The sequence below is a fragment of the Amblyraja radiata genome, chromosome 6 (genome assembly GCF_010909765.2).
Source record: "Amblyraja radiata isolate CabotCenter1 chromosome 6, sAmbRad1.1.pri, whole genome shotgun sequence".
NCBI classification, from domain to species: Eukaryota; Metazoa; Chordata; class Chondrichthyes; order Rajiformes; family Rajidae; genus Amblyraja; species Amblyraja radiata.
Genome location: NC_045961.1, coordinates 40564496 through 40587627, shown reverse-complemented (window position 1 = coordinate 40587627; position 23132 = coordinate 40564496). Strand labels below are relative to the sequence as shown.

At 42.3% G+C, this 23132-nt stretch overlaps 1 protein-coding gene across 2 annotated transcripts in view; it reads right to left on the bottom strand.

Moving 5' to 3' along the window:
* Window positions 1-5861: 5861 nt before the first annotated feature.
* LOC116974283 (transmembrane protein 182-like) overlaps window positions 5862-23132 on the bottom strand; it is a 28659-nt gene continuing 11388 nt past the window's right edge. Inside the window, exons 3-5 of one of the 2 annotated variants that reach the window (XM_033022600.1) lie at window positions 20762-20860; window positions 17139-17276; window positions 5862-9903 (exon numbers count right to left, since the gene is read on the bottom strand). In XM_033022600.1, the coding sequence (XP_032878491.1) occupies window positions 9677-9903; window positions 17139-17276; window positions 20762-20860 (464 nt within the window). In that variant the 3' untranslated portion in view covers window positions 5862-9676. The remainder of the gene's footprint in view (window positions 9904-17138; window positions 17277-20761; window positions 20861-23132) is intronic. The other variant, XM_033022601.1, reaches the window with a different exon arrangement.

Below are 23132 nucleotides of genomic sequence, written 5' to 3'. Positions count from 1 at the left end.
CCTCGGAGATGTGGACTCCCAGATATTTAAAACAGTTCACCCTATCCACAGGATCCCCATTTATCCTCAATGGAGTGTACGTCCTCGGATGATGTGCCCTCCTAAAGTCCATGATCAGCTCCTTCGTTTTTTTGATGTTCAAGAGGAGGCTGTTATCCTGGCACCAGTGCTAGATCAGCCACCTCCGCCCGGTAGGCCTTCTCGTCGTTGTCTGAGATCAGGCCCACCACCACAGTGTCATCAGCAAACTTAATTATTGAGTTGGAGCTGAACCTAGCCACACAGTCATGTGTGTACAGAGAGTACAATAGGGGGCTGAGGACGCAACCCTGGGGCGATCCTGTGCTCAGGGTGAGGGACTTCGATGTATTCCCTCCCATCTTGACTACCTGGGGCCTGGCGGTGAGAAAGTCCAGGACCCAGGCACACAGGGAGGTGTTGAGCCCCAATTCCATTAGCTTCCCGGCCAGTCTGGTGGGGACTATCGTGTTGAAGGCTGAACTGTAGTCTATGAACAGCATCCTCACGTAGCCCCCCTTCTGGCTGTCCAGATGGGAGAGAGCGGTGTGCAAGACCTGGGAGACCGCATCGTCCGTGGATCTGTTCGGACGGTATGCGAACTGCAATGGGTCCATGTTCCGAGGGAGGAAGGCGCAGATGTGTTTCTTCACCAGCCTCTCAAAGCATATCATGACTACCGAGGTAAGGGCCACCGGACGGTAGTCATTCAGACAGGCTGGGGAGGCATTTTTTGGTACCGGTACAATGATGGATTTTTTGAAGCAGGCAGGGACCACGGACTTGTCCAGGGAGAGGTTGAATAATGTAGTGTGCACTGGAGCTAGCTGCGTAGCACAGGACTTGAGTACTCGCCCCGAGATGCCATCGGGGCCTGCAGCTTTTCTCGTGTTCACCCGTGTCAGAGCCATCCTCACGTCGTGCTCGGACAGCGAGAATGTGTGCACATTCCTCCCTTCAGCTTCGGTAGCCAGCCCGCTGGCGGTATTGTCGATAGTCGGCAGACCTGGAGTGGTGTTGCCCCTCTCAAAACGAGCGTAAAAGGAGTTCAGTTCATCAGCTAGGGAGGTGCCGGCACTTGCGGATGAGGGAGGGGTGCTCCGGTAGTTGGTTACAATCCGTAGCCCCTGCCACAGGCTTCTGGTGTCCTGCTGCTCCATCTGTAACTCCATCTTGTCTCTGTACCTTCTCTTTGCGTCCTTCACCGCCCTTCGCAGTCGGTAGGACTCTGCCTTGTAGACGTCCATGTTTCCTGATGCCAGGCCCGAGTTGTAGGCAGCGGTGCGAGCATTCAGGGCCACACGAACAGACCTGTCTACCCAGGGTTTTTGGTTCGGAAAGGTGCTTACCCTTACCGTGGGGACGATGTTGTCGGTTACTGTTGCGATGAAGTCCGTGACTGCTTCCGCGAACTCACTGACGTCACTGGAACTTGATTCGAACATATTCCAGTCGACATCACTCAGTGCATCTTGCAGCATGGCCTCTGACTGGTCGGACCACCGCTTTACGTCCCTCGTCTCTACCGCTTCCCGAACTATCCTCTGTTTATACTCCGGCAACAGGTAAATGGCAGCGTGGTCAGATTTTCCTAGGGGAGGGAGTGAAACGGCCTTGTAGGCTTTCCTGAATGGTGTGTAGCAGTGGTCCAAAGTTCTCTCCCCCCTGGTGGCACACGTGATGTGTTGGTAGAAGTTCGGCATGACCTTCTTGAGATTTGATTTATTAAAATCTCCAGCCACCACCATAGCCGCATCCGGGTACTTGTTTTGATGTCGACATAGCACATCGTGTAGGGCCGATAGTGCCACGTCGGTGTCCGCATGCGGTGGAATGTAGACGGCTGTGACGATCACTGAGCCGAACTCCCGGGGAAGGTAGAATGGGCGGCATGAGATCGTCAGGTGCTCCGGCGAGCAGGAACGGGAAAGCATCTTGATATTTCCAGGGTTGCACCAGTTGTTATTGGTCATGAAGCAGACTCCTCCACCCTTGGATTTCCCAGATGCTTCTGTTCTGTCAGCACGGTGGACAATGAAGGACTCGGTTGGGCAGATTACCTGATCCGGAACCATCAACCAGAAAGCTTGTCTAAAAAAGACAAAAGTAAAGCCACATAAATTTGGTCAAGCATCCCAGCAAGCAATGCAATAGCAATTAGCTCTTTCATTACAGAAAGGGTTAAATATGGCAGCAAACAATATAATAGCGATTAACTCTTTCATAACATCTACAACCATCTGGAGCAATGAATTCCACAGATTGCGGAATTCCCTCAGGATAAAGAAATTCCACCTTTTTGTCCTTTTATTCTGTGGCTGTGCCCTCTGATTCTTGACACTCAGTACTGGAAACATCCTTTCCACGTACATTCTAGGTAGGACTTTCATTACCTGGTAAGTTTCAATGAGATCCCCCCATATCCTTCTAAACTTCAGCGAGTAAAGGCCCAGCACCTTTAAACACTCCTCACACGTTAATCCACTCAACCCTGGGTTAATTCTCGTAAACCGTCTCTGGGCCCCAGTGTTTCCACTTTGAAGGAAATTACCCGAATTCGGAAAATTTTGGTTGTCTTCTGGTAATTTTAGGGGAATTAAATAATTTCAGGAAATTTCGGGAAATTTACGCATCCGGCCTGCTGGGTAGATTTACGACCATCCGCACCAGCGCAGCTGGGGGAGGCCCGTCAGCCGCGTCACAATTGAAAATGGCGCCGGTGCCGCGGTAGGGACACAAAATGACGCCGTCTCCCTGCGTGTGCGCAGCGGGACCGGGCGGGATCAGAGCACCATTTTCACTACATCGCCTCGTGTCTGGATGAATGGGGCCGTGGAATATTGTATTGAGGGAGGGGGATTAGACCCAAACATGCTTGTTTTATATCAGCGGTGTCAAACTACCCGCGAGGGGATCCAATCCGGCCCGCAGGATGATTTGGGGGGAAAAAAGGAGTGCCCGCTTCTCCGGGTCCGGGGCTGCAGTCTTTGCCCGCCCGGTCCATCGCCTCCATCAGCGCCAGTCAGCCTGCCGTCCAGGGAGTGGGTCCGCTGCTGGCAGTCCAGAGAGACCGTTCTCCCGTCGCTGGGCGGAGCGGGAACGACTGACTCTGAACCCAGTCCTGGCAACGGCCGTGACCCCGACACCAGGCACCGCTCTGGCCGGGCCCCCACCTCCCCCTACCACAGGCCATCCAACGGAGGGAGGGAGAGGAAGGGGAGAGAGGGAGAGAGAGGGGGGGAAGGGGGAGGGAGAGGGAGGAGGGGGGAAGAGAGAGTAGGATGGGGGAGGGAGAGAGAAGGGGAGGGGGAGAGAGAAAGGGAGAGAGGGAGAGAGAGAGGGGGAAAGAGAGAGGAGGAAAGAGAGGGGGAGGGAAGAGAGGGGAGGGAGAGAGAGTGGGAGGGGAGGAGGGGAGGGAGGGAGAGTGAGGGGAGGAGTGAGGGAGGGGGGAGAGGAGGAGGGAAGAGAGGGAGAATATTCCAGGCACACACTGCACACAAAAATTTAACACCAACATCCACCACAGCATTCATCACTGTGGTGGAAGGTACAAAATTTGGCCAGTCCTCCTCCATTTTCCCCCGTGGTCGGGACCTCAACCCTCCGCAGCCGCCGCTGCGGGCGCCCAGATGTGCAGACAGGTTTAAGTCCAGGTGAGTCCAGAATCGGCTCTTCCCCACCGGAGACCGCGGCTTCATATAGGCCGCAGGCCGGCGGTCGAAGATTTAAAGTACCCGCCGCGCCGCAACCAGAAGCACCGCAGACCGCAGGGACGGCAGTCCCCGTAATTATACAGTAATTCATTAAACTATGCACCAATTCCACAGAATAACCTAGTGAAACAAAATATGATTAAGGAAAGAATGCAAGTTTTAGATTTTGAAAGGAGTAGACCTATTTGTTGCATTTGCTGTTTTCCAATATTAAATGCCAGTTAATGGACCACTCACATCCCGCTCATCCTGTTTTCATCCTTCTCTCTTCAGGCCAATGATGCAAAAGTTTGAAAGCACCTACCACCAGATTCAAGAACACCTCCTTCCCCACTGTTATCAGACTCTTGAATATGACGTCCCATAAAACTTCCCATCTGCCTTGTTTCCAGCTTTGCGCTTTTTTATCCGTACTTTCTCTGTAGTTGTAGCACTATATTCTGCACTGTTTATTTTCTCTCTTTACACTACGTGTTGTACTCATCTACGGCATGATTGCACTCACACATTGTATGAATGGTGCGGATAGCAAGCAAAACAAAGTTTTTTGTTATATCTCGGTACACATGACAATAATAAACCAAACCAAATTTTTTTTAGGTTGTAAGATCAGAATCACTGTTGAAAAACAATAAACATTGAAATGTGACTTTATTTGTCATAGAATGTCTTCCGCTAAGATATTTGCTTTTACATAGTGTCTTTCTTTAAGATGTTCCAAAAAAATTGGAAGCCTTTTAGGTACTTTTTAAGATCTAAGCATGTTGTAATGTAGAAAACACAGTAACCAATTTGTGCGCAGCAAGGTTTCATAAGTTCATAAGATCTAGGAGCAGAATTAGGCCATTCGGCCCAACGAGTCTGTTCTGCCATTTAATCATGGCTAATCTACCTTTCCCTCTCAACCCATTCTCCTGCCTTCTCCCCATAACCCAACACTGTTCAAGAATCTGTTCACCTCCGCCTTAAGATATCCATTGACCTGGCCTCCACAGCCTTCTATGGCAATTCCATTGATGCACCAGCGTCTGTCTGACTAAATAAATTCCTCATCTGCTTTCTAAAGGTATGTCCTTTTACTCTGAGGCGAGTGTGAGAGCCCTAGACTCTCACACTCGTGGAAACATCCTCTTCATGTCCACTCTATCCAGGCCTTTCACGATTTGGTCAGTTTCAAAAAGGTTCCCCCTCATCCTCCTAAACTCCAGCGAGTACAGGCTCTGTACCAAACGCTCATCATATGTTAACCCAATCATTCGGGTTCATTCTCATAAATTTCCTCTGGACCCATGCCAACAGCAGTACATTCTTCCTCAGATATGGGGCTCAAATGAGACATGACAAAAGGCAATGACCAAATAAACAGGTCAAAGTGAATGTTAGTTGGGAGAGGAACTTTGGGAATACTGCTGATATTTGAAATAGTGCCATCTGGTACACCTGCAACCTGGAATATTAGACTTGATTTTGCACACAGGTCACCGAGATAACATTTATACTCACAGCCAGCTAATATTAGGCCACAGTCATCAGTGATTTGCATTATCGCCCATGTAACTGCCAAAAACATCTTTATTTATTGATTCACAGCATTAAAAATGATGGCAATACTACCATTTATTGCCTGTCCCTAACTGGCCTTGACTCAAGGTTGTAAATTGAGAGCCAAACACATTGGTGGCCCTGAAGGAACAAATGAGCTAGACCAGGTAAGGATGGTAGAGTTCGTTCTCTGACAAACACGATTGAACAGGATGGATGTTTATATCAACCATGTTATTTTATTGGCTTATTGGTTACAAACTCGCCAAGTTATTTAATTCCTGTCATGGTGGGATTCAGATTTGTCTGCCTGTCCAGAGCTTTGGCAGCTGGTTAAGTAACTGAACCACTACACAATCACAAACCAAACATCATTTAGCTTTCCTTCCGGGTTGAATGAAACATTTGCTGATTGATAAGACTTTCTCTGCATGAGAACAGGAAATGAGGCAGGTAGTAACTTCCAAAATGTTGAGTTTCTCAGTAAAGCTAAAGTAATTTGTGTATTCTTGTTCCTGTATTCTCGTGATAAATAAATAGTACTGTGAAGAATATGCTTCCGAAAATGAGTGGGAAAGGGAACAGACATTCGTTGCAAATATTTTATTGAGATGATTTCCCAACTGTTAAAGGCAACAATTGCCTCACAATGTTTTTTTTAATAAATAACAAAGAAAATAAACCCAGCAATAGGGCAAAATTTTGACTTAAAAGTTTCTAATATGTAACATTTTCAATGAAATTCAATAGGATAATTGTTCAATAGTTATGTTGAGAAATATTTGAAAAAAAATTAAACTGCAAGTTTCAACCAAATAGGCTGTGTAAACATGCATTTGACAGAAAGATATCCTTTAAATAATTTGAATGAGGATTATGGTGAACGACAAGTTAAAACATACATCTGATTAATTGAGTAAAGAAAATGAAAGTTTTGATTCTGTAAAAATGTCATAATATTGCTACACATTTAGATCCACCAAAGGTTTATTGTATTCTTTAATCATATTATATAACTCACAGATCTATTCCATGCCTATCTCAACACATCAAAATAACTGGACATATTTCCAAGATACAGGAGCGAGCTACATTGCTAGTTTTAACACCATACCTTAGTATGAATTTAGCCTGCTTGCCTTCATGAGAAATTGGGTGTCTTAAATTTAGCCACTAGGATGTACAAAGGATTGTAGTCCTTGCGCAGAATCAGCCCAATTAAATGGACTGAAAAACAGCTCTGTAGGAAGGAACTGCAGATGCTGGTTTATACCGAAGACGGACACAAATTGCTGGAGTAACTCAGCGGATCAAGCAGCATCTACGGAGAAAAAGAATATGTGACATTTTGGGTCAGAACCCTTCTTCAGGTTCCGACCTGAAATGTCACCTATTCTTTCTCTCCAGGATGCTGCCTGACCCACTGAGTTACTTCAGCATTTTGTGTCTATCTCCGTAAAAAACAGCTAGGTTGTGTTACATGCAAATGATCAATTTTATCAGATAATCAGTCAGAATTAGCCATGCGCAGGATTATTTTTCCCTGGTGGTATATGTTAAAACATGCAGGCTTTTAGTTCAAATAATATAACAGGACTTCTCCTGTTCTACCTATCCATCTTGAGAAGATCAGTGGAGACCACACATTTATAGAAATGAGATTTCAGCTAATCTTTACCAAAGTTAGATCCCCAGAGGAAATTCATTCCTGCTTTGTCAGGGTTAATTATTTTAAAAGGAAAAATAGTTCCTCTGCATTGTGTCATGCTATCATTAGCACATGAAAGCGGGCAAAATAACCAGTCGAGGATTCTGCTTGTCACTGCTTCATATCTTAGTCAGAAGAAAATTAATTCTTCAAGACCAAAAAATATATAGCCACCTGTCAAAAATGAAGTTGAGAGATTCCTAAACAATGATTGAAAAAAGTAATTGGTTGTTGTGAAACACAGACGAGAAAGAAATGGAGACTGTAGATGAAACGTCTAGAGCCGTTACTGTGACTCTCCATTTTCCTCCATAGATGCTGTCTGGCCCAGCAAGTTCATCCAGCAGTTTGTTTTTTTTTCACAATAAAAATGTCTGATCTAACCATGCAAGTATTAATGTCCATGCCAGGAAGCAGACTAGTTTGCACATGACACTCATTGAAATTTGCAAAGGACACATTTTTTTTGAATAACAAAAGAAACTACACTTGATTGTAAATGGCGATTCACAGAATTCAAAGTTCTGTTAAGCCATGATGGAAATGTGATGCTTGGAGTATCTGCTGAAGATGACCAAGAGTGAAATAATGGTGATAGACACAAAGTGCTAGAGTAACTCAGCGGGTCAGGCAGCATCGCTGAAGAAAAATTGGTGACGTTTTGGATCGGAACCTTTCTTCAGACTGTGTATGGCTAAATCTGATCAGAAATGCTGCCTGGCCCACTGAGTACATTCCAGCATATTATGCCTATCTTCAGTATAAAGCAGCAACTGCAGTTCCCTCCTACTCAATAATGATTATAGTTGGCATCTACAGTTTTCTTCTCCCGAGGGAATATCCTGAACTGTGCAGGACACAGAACTCTATTTTATAAAAACTGTACTGGAAGTCACCCACGTTATTACCATCACTGCATCAGACCCAAACAAAATTTACATTAACATTCACAAATTAAGCCAAAGTGATTAAGTACCTCTGCACAGTATACTACAGAAGTATTGAAAAGCACACATCTCTGCAAATATGGGATAAATTAAACTGAAGGAACACCAAGATGCACGATACACCGGGACATACTACCATGATGCAGTTTGGAGAAATCCATGGCCAAGGCAATTTCTCTTTCAAAATGCTGCAATAATAAATGAATTGACTAAAATCCATCATAGATGAAACAAATTATTGCAAATCCAACCTCCAAGATTTAGCAACTTAGGAAAATACTTGAAAATATTTTAGCTCCCGTTGCCTAACGTTTAAGTATCCCTGCAGTCAGAGCTAAGAAGTTTTGGAGAGACCATACAGTCAGTCGTGACAGAATGGAATTAGTTTAGTTTATTCTAAACATTTATATAAAGTGGTATCTTTAAAAGCATCACCAGCACACAATACCTTGAGTAGGTATTTATTAAAATGGTCCAAGCAGGGGATGTTGGATACAGGACATTTCACCTAAGATTTCTGGCATACCCTGTTCTTAATTGTTATAATATAATGAGGATTTGAGACATTTCTTGTGCTGATCATTCAGTCAATCTTTATGAAAAATCTAAAATGCCCAATTGACTGAACCACCATCATCACTGATAGCAATTAGAATAGGTCATATAAAGTGTTATCCGTGAATATAAGATAAATGGATTTCATGCACTAACAACACACATTACACAGTCATGCAAAATTCTTCACTTTTAGAAAATAAACATGTCTTTACTTTGCTCCTTCTATCACCAGGGCTTCTAATAAGGGGGCAGTAATTTATTGCAATGAGAACAGCTGTCAAATAACTAAAAAGAACAGATAGTACTTATTTGGTACAATTACTTCAATATAAGACCTGTAATTGATATTTCTTGGCTGAGAACAGGAACTTGCTTTCCAACCTCACATTCATTCTATCCTATAGCCGTTGATTAAATGAATAAAGATGTTCACTTATTTGTCCTCTTGTTGGTTTATTGACAATTGGTGCACCTCATTGACACCAGTTCTGGGTTGGGGTTATGAATGACAACTGCACACAAATGATTTTAATAATATTAAATTATCAGAATTTGCAAAACAACCCACTCTATTTCATTTGATAACAAGCTGCCTTGAACCTTTTAGACTTGTTCACAAATGAATTTCCTTTGTCATTAGTCTACATGAACGGGTAAATATCATCTCCAATTAATAATTTGTTTTAGTGTAATAATCAACACTATCGTTTTTGTGTCAATAGACATTGAAAGTAATATCAGCAATCTAAAGATATCCCTGAGATATCTATCTACCTCTTTGGACATTTGTAATTATTGCATTCAGGTGTTTCTTAATATTTGCCTTTGGAGAAATCAAAGAAAATCAATTCCTCATTGTACAGCTATCAATTGATTATAAATTGCCAAGCGAAACAATACTAAACGATTATTTAGAATGGGATTATTATTTTTTCAAACTAACACAGCATGGCTTTAAAATAGTTGGTTTGAGATTATATTTAGTTTTTCAGCAATTTCATGTTTGTACCTGCTTCTAAATTGTTAACAAGTCTAAAGATTGTTCATGGTATACAAATATGAAGATCATATCACCAGAATGATGTTCGAAGTTGCATTAAAAAATATATCATTTCTAATGTGTACATTTGGCAAACTTTCTTCGCATTAAAGGCAGTGATTTCTCATTTTTAATGCACAGGATTTGTCTTTTAATCATAATGAATTTGAATGGTGTGGCCAGCAAGAAGGAACAACAAGCCTGCCAGCAAGGAGAAAAATATCCCAATGGGAGCAATTATGAAAGACCATCCATACTGAATGCTCAGCTCAAAATCAAAGCAGACGTTTGTTCTCTGCTTCAGAATGTATTCTGGAATATCAATGACAGTTTCGATCCAGATGACATACATAATGACAAGTATCGTGAATAACATACCTGAAAGAAAAAGAAAGAAAATGAATTAATTCTCTTTTAAAATATTATGTTTTTGAAAACTATGTTTACTCTGTTCTGTTATCGTCATCAGCCTGGAGTATTGGATCTATCAACATCCCCCTCCCCCTCCCCAGCATGATTTAAATTAAATGTACTGTAGTTGTTGACTGTATATAGTTTAATCTGGAAGAGAACAATTGTTAAAATAAGTTTCAATACAGAACAAAGTTGAAGGAAACCTTTTTCCCAGGGTGGAAATGTCCAACACTAGAGGGCATGGCTATTAGGTAAGAGGGGGAAAGTTTAAAGAAGATGTGTAGGGCAAGTTTTTTACATAGAAAGTGGTGGGGGCCTGTAATGCACTGCCAGGGGTGGTGGTGGAGGCTGTTACAATAGTGGTGTACAAGAGGCTTTTTGAAAGGCACCTGGAAATGCAGGGAATAGAAGGATATGGATCATGTACAGGCAGATGAGATCAGTTTAACTTGGCATCATGCTTGGCACAAACATTGAGAGCTGAAGGGCCATTCCTGAGCTGTCCAGTTCTATGTTCTATGAAACAGGCAACAAGAGATTGTCCCTGCTGTTTTAGCAGAAACTTGAGGGAGAAAGCAGGGAGAAAAAATATTGGGGATGATTAGAAATCCAAGGAATGTGAATATAATAACAAAACAATTTTTATTTCTTAAATTGGACAATAATTTTGGACCCATAGATTCATCGAGTTGTACAACACAGAAATGGGCCCACCACTTCAAGCTAATCTTTTGGCCCATCTATACTAATCCATTTGCCTGCATTAAGACCCAATTTTGGGGCTGCCACATCAAAGGTTGAGGATGAAGATCGTCTCCAATAGTTTAGAGTTCAGATTCCTTCAGAGAAGATTTAGTAGGATGTTGCCAGGACTTAAGCACGATAAGGTTGAGCAAACTATTGGACCCTAGTTTTATCTGTTAAGGCTGCCCAGTTTTCCACTGCAAATCATCTTCTTCAGTATTTTCCTCGATTCTTCTTCACCCTCACTCCAACAGTATATCATAAGGAATGAATCAGCTGCTTCGGGCATTTACTTTCTATCCCTCAACCCAGTGGCCAAACCTCTGAAGATCTCTTCAGCAATTGCTGGGAACATGCACTTATCTCCATTTTTTTCTCCAATCTCCCAACCTCCACCTTGTGATTCCATGGCCTAATTCCCATTCAACTAAATACTGCACAATTTGTGGGCGGCACGGTGGCGCAGCAGTAGAGTTACCGCCTTACAGCGCTTGCAGTGCTGCAAACCCGACTACGGGTGCCGTGTGAACGGAGCTTGTACGTTCTCCCCGTGACCACGTGGGTTTTCTCCGAGATCTTCGGTTTCCTCCCGCACTCCAAAGACGTACAGGTATGTAGGTTAATTGGCTTGGTAAATGTAAAAAATGTCCCTAGTGTGTCTAGGAAAGTGTTAATGTGTGGGGATTGCTGGTCAGCGCGGACCCGGTGGGCCGAAGGGCCTGTTTCCTCTGTATCTCTAAAGCTAAAAAAAACGAATTCTCTTCTTTCCCCACAGTATTACAAACATCAGTAAAAATTATTCTTCCTCAGTTTTTGTCCCCTTCTTCAAAAATACCTTCATTTACCATCCTCTCAAAAACTAAACCCTCGACATGTCCACCTTTGCAAAATTATCACCAATTTTCAAGCCTCCAGTCCTTCTGCAAATGTTTTGGAACATGTTGAATCCTTCTTAATTTATACAGCAACTAACTCTTTCAGAACTCCTTGTTTGAATCCATCTGTCAAGTTACCACCCACCACATAATCAGTGCAGCTCTTAGCAATATTACTTATTACACCCAATGTGATTATAAGAAAAACATTGCATTCCGCCTTAATCTCCCCGACTGTCACCATTGACAAGAAGTGAACACACTCGCAATCTCAATATCTCTCTTTATCTCACTCAATATCTCTCCTTACTGTTTCTTTGATTCAACTAACATTTTTCTTAAAATATGCAGTCACGTTTTGTTTGCGGCCATGCAGCTTGGGACATTTTGCTACATTAAAACATCTATGTAAATGCAAGTAGCTGGTTCAGTAATATCCTGCAGGCAATGGGACCCTCAGCAGCCTATACACAACAGGAATTCCAACACCGAAGATAGGCACAAAAAGCTGGAGAAACTCAGTGGGTCAGACAGCATCTCTGGAGAAAAGGAATAGGTAACGTTTTGGGTTGAGACCCTTCTTCAGACTGAGAGTTAGGGGAACGGAAAACAAGAAATTAATCCCTACACTGATGTTTCAATTCTCTATGGTAGATGAAAGGCAAGAGGGCATAGGTCAGAACTCAGGTCTGTTTAATGTCTTTGCATCATGACCTTTAAATTCAAATTAGACGTCTGCATGAAGCAGGAACATCAAGTCAGTGATGGTAGTGAGATAGGCTGTCAAGAAAACCTAGACTAACCTTAATGTGTAGGAAGGAACTGCAGATACTGGTTTATACTGAAGACAGACACAAAATGCTGGAGTATCTCAGCTGGTCAGGCACCAGTTTCATCCCCCACACCCTCATTTCTATCTTTCAGAATGAAGAAGTGTTCCGACCCGAAACGTCACCTATTCCTTTTTCTCCAGAGATGCTGCCTGATCCGTTGAGTTATTCCAGCCTTTTGTGTCTAGTTTAGACTAATCTTAAGCCTTCTCCCAACCATTCTTACCAAACAAGGGAAAATATCCGCAACAACTTATGACTTCTCCAATGGTAAACTAAACTATTCAGCGAAAGAAACCATTATAAAACAGAGCCTCTTCTCTTGCTGGCCCACCACCCATACTGTAAGTAAGATGTAGTGGCGTATAAAGTGGACAGCCAATCTCATTGGTACACAAAAATGCTGGAGAAACTCAGCGGGTGCAGCAGCATCTATGGAGTGAAGGAAATAGGTAACGTTTCGGGCCAAAACCCTTCTTCAGTCTGAAGAAGGGTTTCGACCCGAAACGTTACCCATTTCCTTCGCTCCATAGATGCTGCTGCACCCGCTGAGTTTCTCCAGCATTTTTGTGTACCTTCGATTTTCCAGCATCTGCAGTTCCTTCTTGAACACAACAGTCAATCTCATTGCGTTAGTTTACTATTGAGCAAGATTAGGTTAAAATTAGCCCTTGCTTTCCCAGACTCTTGCTATTTCCTCCTCCTTTTTTTGTATTGGGAATAAACATTCTTTCCCAGTCTCGGAACTGCCAACTTTTTTCTCCTCTCATTTCAAGGTCATGAACTTTTATATTTTAACAGGCGATTTACAACTTTCATTGGAATGAAAAATAACTAACACTTGGCAGATTTCAGCTGCAATCACTTTCTCTCCTCCAGTATTTTAATTCCACTGGGCTTTTAGCTCAATTTTTTAGAAAGACAGATTGACCTTAACTGATTATTTCTTAATCATCTCTATGAAGTTGTGTGGAAGGCAATAAATTTTCTCAGAATACAGTTCAATTTCAGCATGAATCAATCTTTATTTTTGTTAATTGCATTAGAAACGCCCTAGCCCACTCATTAACATGGTGAAGCAGCTGTGAAATGTGGTGAAGTAGAAGTGAGCATATGAATTTGACAAAGTGTAGCTGGAATGTGGCCAACCTGTTTCCTGTAATAGGTTGGAGTTTCTAGTAAAGCAAGAATGAAATTCCATTGGAAGTCTATTAGTTCAAATCCCACAAGAGAGATTTTTACACAAGGGTCCAGGCCAGCACTTAACTGGGACAAGATTGGGGTGGGGGGGGGGGTGCAGGGGTTGTTGAGGTATTGCCATTGTTTTTCAGATTATGTATTAAACTGAGCTTCTGCCTGCCTGCAGGTGTGTATGTTTGCAATAGATTAGCATAGTTTAGTTTAGTTTAGAGATACAGCGCAGAAACAGACCCTTCGGCCCACCAAGTCCGCGCTGGCCTGCGATCCCTGCACACTAACATATCCTACACATACTATGGACAATTTCCAATTTTACCAAGCCAATTAGCCTGCAAACCTGGAGTGTGGGAGGAAACTGGAGCACCCGGAGAAAACCCACACACGACACGGGGAGAACGTACAAACTCCGCACAGACAGCACTCGTAGTCAAGATCGAACCCAGGTCTCCGGTGCTGTAAGGCAGCAACTCTACCACTGCGCCACCTTCCGGCACTATTTTGTAATACGCCAAGAATTAGCCCAAGCAACCTAGCCAATATATTTATCCCTCAACAATTAGCACCAAAGGACAAATTAACTGGTTAGTTTCACATTGGTACTCATGGGAGTGTTGCATTAGCAAACTAGCTATGCTTACAATACAGAAATACTTATCTAGCCCCAAGGCGTTCTGAGAAATCCTAAAATCAAGAAATATGCAGCATGGTTGTACTTCTTTCTTCTTTGATTAGTTTGAAGTGTTTGCAGCTGAACTTTGTTTTATATGCGTGGATTTTATATTCTCAAAATATCCTTGTTTAAAGGTGTTGGGCTTGATCCTAAGGAAGAGATGACTATAACTATACAAGTTGTCTCATAAATATGGCCCTGATTTGATGATGCCTGAAATTGAAATTGAACTGAAATGCTTATTAAAATTTAGCAGAAATTGAGGAATTGAATAACATGACCCCTGTGTACAGGTCCACATCTGATTTGCCAGCATCCTTGGTTTCAAAGCCTTCCTGGATTAAACATTTAGCTGTTCAGCCTCTGTGAGGAATTGAACGGTACTGGAACGGTCTAGGCCCCTGGGGGCCTGAGATACCGGCCCACAAAGTCGTCCTCGGAAGTCGGCTATGGGAACCGATCTGCTGGATCCGACCGGGACAGGGTTCCAGAGCTCTGGCAGAACAGGAAGCAAATTCGATGAGCCGATGAGGTTGAGATTGGCTGCCACACCGGGCCTAGGCACCACATTTTTGGAGTGGGCTTTCGGGGGAAATATCAAGTGCGCTCTCATAATTTTGTACGGATTAATGGAGGTGCCGGACCACCTGTTGTCGGGAAATTGGTGGTGGACCTGTACTGTAGGTCTGAACCGCTGAACCAGAGAACACTAGTTCAAATTCTACAAATGTAGTCTGAGAATTTTAATAGTTTAAAAACAATGAAAATGCAAAATCTGGCACAAAATTGTCATTGAATCATTGTTTAGGTGGCACGTTGGCGCAGCGGTAGAGTTGTTACCTTACAGAGCCCGAGACCAGGGTTCAAGCTTGACTACGGGTGCTGTCCATACGTTTGTTTGTATGTTCTCCCTGTGACCGCATGGGTTTTCACCAGGAGCTCCTGTTTCCTCCCACACTCCAAAGGAGTACAGGTTTGTAGGCTAATTGGCTTGGTAAAATTATAAATTGTCTCTAGTGTGTGTAGGATAGTATGCATGGACTCGGTGGGCCGAAAGCCCTGGTCCTGCCTTGTATCGCTAAACGAAACTAAACTACTCATATAATGCACAAAAATAGGCTATTCAGCCACCATATCCATGCCATCCACTACACTCATTCAGACTGGTCCCATTTATCTGCATTTGGTCCATAGCCTTATGCTTTTTTGTTGTTTGTTTATGGTTTGATGATTCAAGTGCTTGTCGTGATGTTGTGATAGTAACTGTTCCACCACCTCCTGAGGCAGCGTACTTCAGATTCCAGATTCCAAACACTCTCTATGTAAAGAAAATCCTCCTTGTATCCTGTTAAAAATCCAATTGTACAGGGCCCTAGTGAGACCACACCTGGAGTATTGTTTGCAGTTTTGGTCTCCAAACTTGAGGAAGGACATTCTTGCTATTGAGGGAGTGCAGTATAGGTTCACGAGGTTAATTTCCGGAATGGCGGGACTGTCATATGTTGATAGATTGGAGCGGCTGGGCTTGTATACTCTGGAATCTAGAAGGATGAGAGGGATCTTATTGAAACATATATTATTATTAAGGATTTGGACACACTAGAAGCAGGAAACATGTTCCCAATGTTGGGGGAGTTCAGAACCAGGTAAGGGATATGGAGAGAAGGCAGGAACGGGTTACTGATTGTGGATGATCAGCCATGATCACATTGATTGGCGGTGCTGGCTTGAAGGGCTGAATGGCCTACTCCTGCACCTATTGTCTATTCCCATTCAGCCTTCTTTCTGTCATCTTATGCTGAGATCCTCTTATTTTAGATACACAGGCATGAGAAAAAAGATTCTTTCTATCTACCCCACCTATCCCTTCATAACTTTACATACCTCTATCTCGTCACCTCGCAGCCTTGTTTTTAGGAAAGTATTTAATAATTATGTAGAAACAAGGAACTGCTGATGCTGGTCTACAAAAAAAGACACAAAGAGCTGGAGTAACTCAGCGGGTCTGGAAACATCTCTGGAGACCATGGATAGGAGACGTTTCGGGTCTGCACCCTTCTCTAGACTGAAGACGAGTCCTAACACTAAGTGTCACCTATCTATGTTCCCCGGATTTAGTGCAGCACAGTGGCACAGTGGTAGAGTTGCTGCCTTGCAGCGCCAGAGATCCTGGTTCGATCATGACTTCAGGTGCTGTCTGTATGGAGTCTGTACGTTCTCCTTGTGACCACATAGCTTTTCTCCAGGTGCTCCAGTTTCCACACTCCAAAGACGTACAAGTTTGTAGGTTAATTGGCTTTGGTAAAATTGTAAATTGCCGCTAGTGAAGGTAGACACAAAATGCTGGAGTAACTCAGCGGGACAGGCAGCATCTCTGGAGAGAAGGAATGGGTGGCGTTTCGAGTCGTGTCCCTTCTTCAGTCTGATTGCCGCTAGTGTGTAGGCTAGCGCAAGTGACATGGTGATCGCTGGTCGGAGTGGACTCAATGGGCAGAAGGGCCACTTCTGCACTGTATCTCTAAAGTCTAAAATACAGTAAAGTAAAGGTGCTGCCTGATCTACTTAGTTACTCAGGTACTTTGTATGTTTTTGTAAACCAGCATCTGTAGTTCCTGTATCTAGTCTATTCTAAATATTTATTCAAAGTATTAAGCAAGAAATGCATATTATTTAAATGTGGCTGGATGTATTGATGCGGTATGAATATATAAATGTAAAAGTAACAATACGGCATTATTTAACAGGATTTAATATTATCATTACACTAAAAGCCATGTCACACTAGTCATTGTTAAACCAGGTGCTGAGTGTTTATTATATAATAAACATTAAGCAGCCAGGTCCTGTAAAATATTTACAAAAGATAAATATTCCACTTACCAGCAGACAGAAATAGTCCACCACCTGCTTTGTATAGATTATAATTGGAAAATGGAGCAGCACAGATGATGATGAAGCCTCCGACAGTGGCAGCTACGACGCCCAACATCATGAATATAGACCAAAAGCCTCTGTAAACTAAAGACACAGACAACATAGTTAATGAAAGGGTCAATATTGCTTCTTTGGTAATTAATTCTCTTTGTCAGCTTTGTTCTAAATGAGGGATTCTGTGCATTTGTACTCATTGCTTATTTGTTCATTATATATTCAAACAATATATTTACATAACATAAATGTATTAATACATTTCTCTCCTTGATGAAACTCAGATATGGTATGGTATAAAACTGTCACGTACCGAAGTACAGTGAAATTCATTTTTGTATACAGTTCAGTACAAGTATCACTACACATAAGCACCTCATATCCGTTCGGTTATTTAGCTTTTCGGCGTCGTGTCCGTTTGTTTTTTTTGGCTTTTCGGCATAGTTTCCGTTCAGTATCTTGGCTTCGGCTTCTTGTCCTTCGACGCCCCCGTCCGCACACGGTTTTCAAGTCCCAGTTGTTGTAAGCGCAGGGTTCTTGACCTGACCAAGAATGTCATTGTCCTAGCTGCGTTGCAGAGTCGGCCTGGCCAAGTTGGTGTCTCTGCTCCACCACTCCATGAAGAGCCATCATAATATACAAGAATATTTCTCCTTTCTAGCTTTTGCCATGCTTTTGTTTTCATTCATTCACAGGATATAGCTGTCACTGATAAGAACGGTAGTATTGTTCGCTCCTAACTGATAACTTGGGGAGATGGCTACATCGTCTTGAATACTACATTTAGTGTAGTAATGTTTCACCTAAAGGGGTGTCAGGTAGGGAGTGTCAATTGACTTAATAATGATGAAGGAAGAGTGCTATATTTCAAATGGTATGTAGTATGGCTGTTTACAGGTTTAATGTTCCTGTGTGCTTACTCCCCTTATTCATGCAGGTTTTGTTAGTGCTTTCCTTGAAGTGATTGTGGGTCACCATGACACCAGGGTGTGGTGATCCTTTGCATGTTAATACCAGAGGAAGATCTACTATCATCCAAAACAGTCCTCCTACTCCTTTTCTACCTGTAAATATAGCACATTTTCTAAAGGTTCACCTCTACTCCATTGGGTACATAGGACTTTGTCTCTGAACTGGTGTGCTACAAAGCTGAGAGCTATATTCCGCACTCTGGTATCTTTCCCTTCGCTCTACATATTGTGCTTGAGTTTGGCTTGATTGTATTTATGTTAACTGATTGAATTGGAAATGTTAACTGAAGATGCCACTGCACTGCGCTATCTCTGGGGATTTGATGTGTTAACTGGTTTAATTGTAAAATATGCAACAAAACTTTATTTTTTATCTTGGTGCAATTGACGATAGTAAACCTAAACCTAAAATACTGTGTTGAATTCTATAGGCTGGTACACGCCTCACTACATTGCACCAACTTTAGAAGGAGAAGATAGGTGTTGATTTATAGGGTAGATTCTACTAGATATAGTCAGGATGCTTGGATGATGTTAGATTTGCATGTGAAAGGCTGCACATTTAAGCCTGTAAAGATTGTTGAAAGCAATATATTGGCATTGAACCAAATAAAATCAGATCTTAGGAAGTATGAAATATCCTGGGGTGATCTTGTAGATATTACCTAACTTTAAGTTGCCATGACAGATATACAAAAGCACAAAATACCACTTCTGGGTGTTTTCTATTTGAAGGATATGACTGTTTCTGTAAGTATTTCAGTAATAGCCACTTCCTACTTGCCCTTGTGAAAGTAGTATGGAGCTCCATATATAGAAGTATCATCACAATGATACCCTACAAGAATGAAAAACTTCGATCTAATGGGGGTGGGGGGCACAGTGGCAAGGTGGCACAGCGGTAGAGTTGCTGCCTTATAATGGCAGATACCCAGGTTCAATCCTGACTACAGGTGCTGTCTGTACGGAGTTTGTATGTTGTCCCTGTGACCATGTGGGTTTTCTCCAGGTGCTCCGGTTTCCTCCCACATTCCAAAATCGTACAGGTTTGTAGGTTAATTCGCCTTAATAAAAATTGTAAATTGTGTGTAGGATAGTGTTAGTGTACGGGGTGATCATTGGTCAGCATGGACTCGGTGGGCCGAAGGGCCTGCTTCCACGCTGTATCTCTAAACTAAAGTAACTAAACTCTAAACAAGAATGATGTGTGATATAAATGGAGATCTGCAGCTGCTGGAAGTACTCATTTAAATGCTGCCTTAGGCTTAGTGCGTAGCAGATTAATAGTTGCTTTAAAATTTGCATACAGATAAAATGCTACTTGTAGATGTAAAGGCAAATTAGGTAGTGTATGTTTACAGCAGTGGGAATGGGATGCTCATTGTATGTCATTCTTTGTCCCAGAATTGTTTAGTTTCCGAATCTTTAACCTATGTACGAGCGAAGAGGAATAAATATGCCAGACCTACGTCGAGGTGGAAAGGAATATGTGAGCTTTCAGCCAGGTGTGAAGGTTGAACATCTATTCATTTTATAGTCGACGAAGATGCCGCTGTCATGGTAATATTGGCCACATTAATAAAATGGCAATCACTTGAAATAGATAATTTATGAGTGAAAACATCAAGGAAAATCTTTTCTCCAATTACGCACCGGCAAGACTTGTAAAACTTTGTGCAAGCCCTAGTAAAACTTGTAAAGCGTTAGATCGTCTACCATATTGAACATTGTATTGCATGCTCTAATTAACTCTTGAAATGCTCCCCATTACCAACGAACCAATCGCGCCGCAGAGAACAAAGGGGGACCCGGTGTGGGGGGGGGTGGGGAGGGGACTATAATGAAAACTTTGTAACTTTGTCAGTGGCCTATAGGTGGCGACTCTTTGCATACTTTGTGTATGGTATGCAAAACAAAGAATTTCACTGTGACATGTCACATGTGATAATAAAGTATCAATCAATTAACAATGAATATTTGACTGATTCTGTATTATATTTATTAAGGTTTATGTTTTAGATTAGAGGGAGCCATGTTGTATAATTGTAAGTGGAATCGGGTTTGAAGCATATTTTAATGTGGTCGCAGGTGATCAACGTTACGCTGAGATCTTCTTGAATGTTGTTGGACCTACATTCATCCCAGCAAATGAAAAATACTGAATCATATTTTTAATAAATGCCCTGCAGATAGTTGTAGGACTATGGAGAGTCAGAAGGTGAGCCATTTTGCACAAAATGGTGACGAGATCCTAACCTGTTATTATAGTCAGTATTCAAGTGGTTAACACAAATAAACTTCTGGGTTGTGGTGTTCCCTCAGGGTTGTTCATGGTGGGTGATAATACTGCAATAAACTGGCTGGTCAAACATTGACACAAAACTAATAAAATCAATCCATGGAAATTATAAAATACCCAGCAATAATCTCATCATTGTAATCTCTTTTTAACATATTTTTCATTGTAACTAAGCATAAACAAAGGTTTTGATTTTATTTTGCGATTTAAAATTCTCCGAATTGCTTACAATCACTACTACATTGCCATTATCCTCCAATTTTGAAATTTGCTACAATTCTGTGTAATAAGCTGTATTTACTTACTGATTGCAGTCTCATAGGCTGTGGAATTATGTGCTTCAGTTGTCAAAGGGAATGGGAGAAGGTATGCGTGCATACAGAACTTTGAAGGAGGCTGGTTAGCTGTAATGAAGAAAATAAAAGCGTCTGAGTAACACTAGCAATCATAACAACTTCCAGTCGAAGTCCTGCATGATAAACTGGTTTATCTGGTAAATTATGTATAATTACATGTCAAATTACTGATGCATTATTTTAGAATAACCATAAACTATTTAAAAATAAATCCATAATTTTAGAGTCATAGAATAATACAGCTCGGAAACAGGACCTTCAGCCCAACTCGTCCATGCTGCCCAACTTGTTTTTCTCCAGGTGCTCCGGTTTCCTCTCACACTCTAGAGACATACAGGTTTGTAGGTTAATTGGCTATGGTAAAAATTGTAAATTGTCGCTAGTGTGTAGGATTATGCTAGTGTACGGGGTGATCGCTGGTTGGCATGGACTCAGTGGACCGAAGGGCCCGTTCCATGCTGTATCTCTAAAGTATCTTTAAAGTGTATAATACTTGCCATTAAAGTATTTGTCCAAATATCTTTTAAATTTTGTTAATGTACTTGCTTCATTTGTTTTCTCTGCCAGCTCGTTCCATTTACCCACCATCCGCTGTGTGAAAAGGTTGTTCCTCGGGTTCCTATTAATTCTTTCCCCACTCACCTTAAACTTATGCCCTACTCTTCATTTTTCTATTCTGTGAAAATGACTGTGCATTTACCCTATCTGTTCCCCTCATGATATTTATACATTTCATACACCTTCAGCCTCCTGTACTCCAAGAAATAAAGTCCTAGATTGCCCTATCTCTCCCTGTAGCCCCAGAATCCTGGCATCAACCTCATGAATCTTCTCTGCACTCTTTCCAGCTTATTGATTTCATACAATTTGGGGACACACACGCACGCACGCGCGCGCGCACACACATACACACACACACAGAAAGAAAAAAAACACACACACACACACACACAAGCCACAATTTCAAGACATACCCAATTAAAACAAAGGCCATATTTCTGAAAGGGTTGAAAAGTTATGTCAATCATTTATGCTATCTATTAAAAACACATTGCATTTAATTATGGAAGACTGCAAACAGTTTTCTAATGGAAGCCTACTGTCCTTCAGGTTACTTCAGGCTGCGTTAACATTAGCCTACCACTCCCCAAACACCCACCATCCATCTGGCTTCACCTGCCTCATTTTATCCTTTCTCTTGCATGCCTCCATCTATTATCTATCTGCCTGGCTCTCAACTCCACCCCTTGTCCTTTCCTACCTGAAGAATGTAATGTTCAGCATATTGATACGCCTTTGGTTTAAAGCAAAAATAACATCTAACACATGAACATTTCCTACAGCTAGAAATATGTGGACCACGCAGTTAGTGGCAGCAATCCTAGTGCAACATTATATTGACACTAGCACTGCCAACTGAGGTAGACAACCGTCTCCTCTCCGTAGCAGCCGTCCCGAGGGCAATGTTCATTGGAAGTGAGGTTCCGACGGTGCAGGAAGGATCTGACTGAGAGGGTCTCTCTCTCTCACCACCAGCCAAGCCAGGTCATGGTGCTTGTTGGTACGTTCTGTGGATGAGGCATTTTGCCAGACAAGCTGGGCAGTCTGCTCAGGGAACCATGCCACAGGATCCATCGAGTCTTTGTCCTGCAGGATGAGTGTATGTGAGAGAGTGTTGGTCTGGAAGGTGTTGATCTGGAAGACCCTTTCCACAAAGGACGGGTGGTGCGACAATGTCCAGCTGACTTGTGACCATGCGCATTACTCTGCATTGGGGCCGGGACCATCCTTCGCAACCCAGCCATCTGAGTTGTGACTGAGTTGGAAAATTAAACCACAAAGGTGGATGGTTGTAAGGAAGGACATGGGCATATGGCTGAGAACTGCAAGCTGTAGGGACAGATGCAGCCACAATGAACAGCTCAAACTGCCTTACTGGTTATTGTCCAAATCCTAATTTCTTGTTTATATGTGTGGATGAGCTTAAAGAAGTGCAGAAGCTGGGATATAGAGCACGGAATAGTACAGCACAGGAACAGGCCCTTCGGCTCACAATATTTGTATCAAACATCTTGCCAAGTTAAAGGGAGAGGATAGACTTGGATTGTTTTCCCTTGGAACATCAGAGGTTGAGGGTTGATTTGATAGAAGTATATAAAATTTATGAGAGGCAAAGTTAGGGCAGAAAGTGATAACTTTTTTTTCCCAGGGTGGAAATGTCCAACACTAAAGGGCAGAAATAAGGACAAAGTCACCACATTGATGAACTAACAATCTATCTATCATAATGTGACAGTTGCATTTCAAATAAACCTTGCTA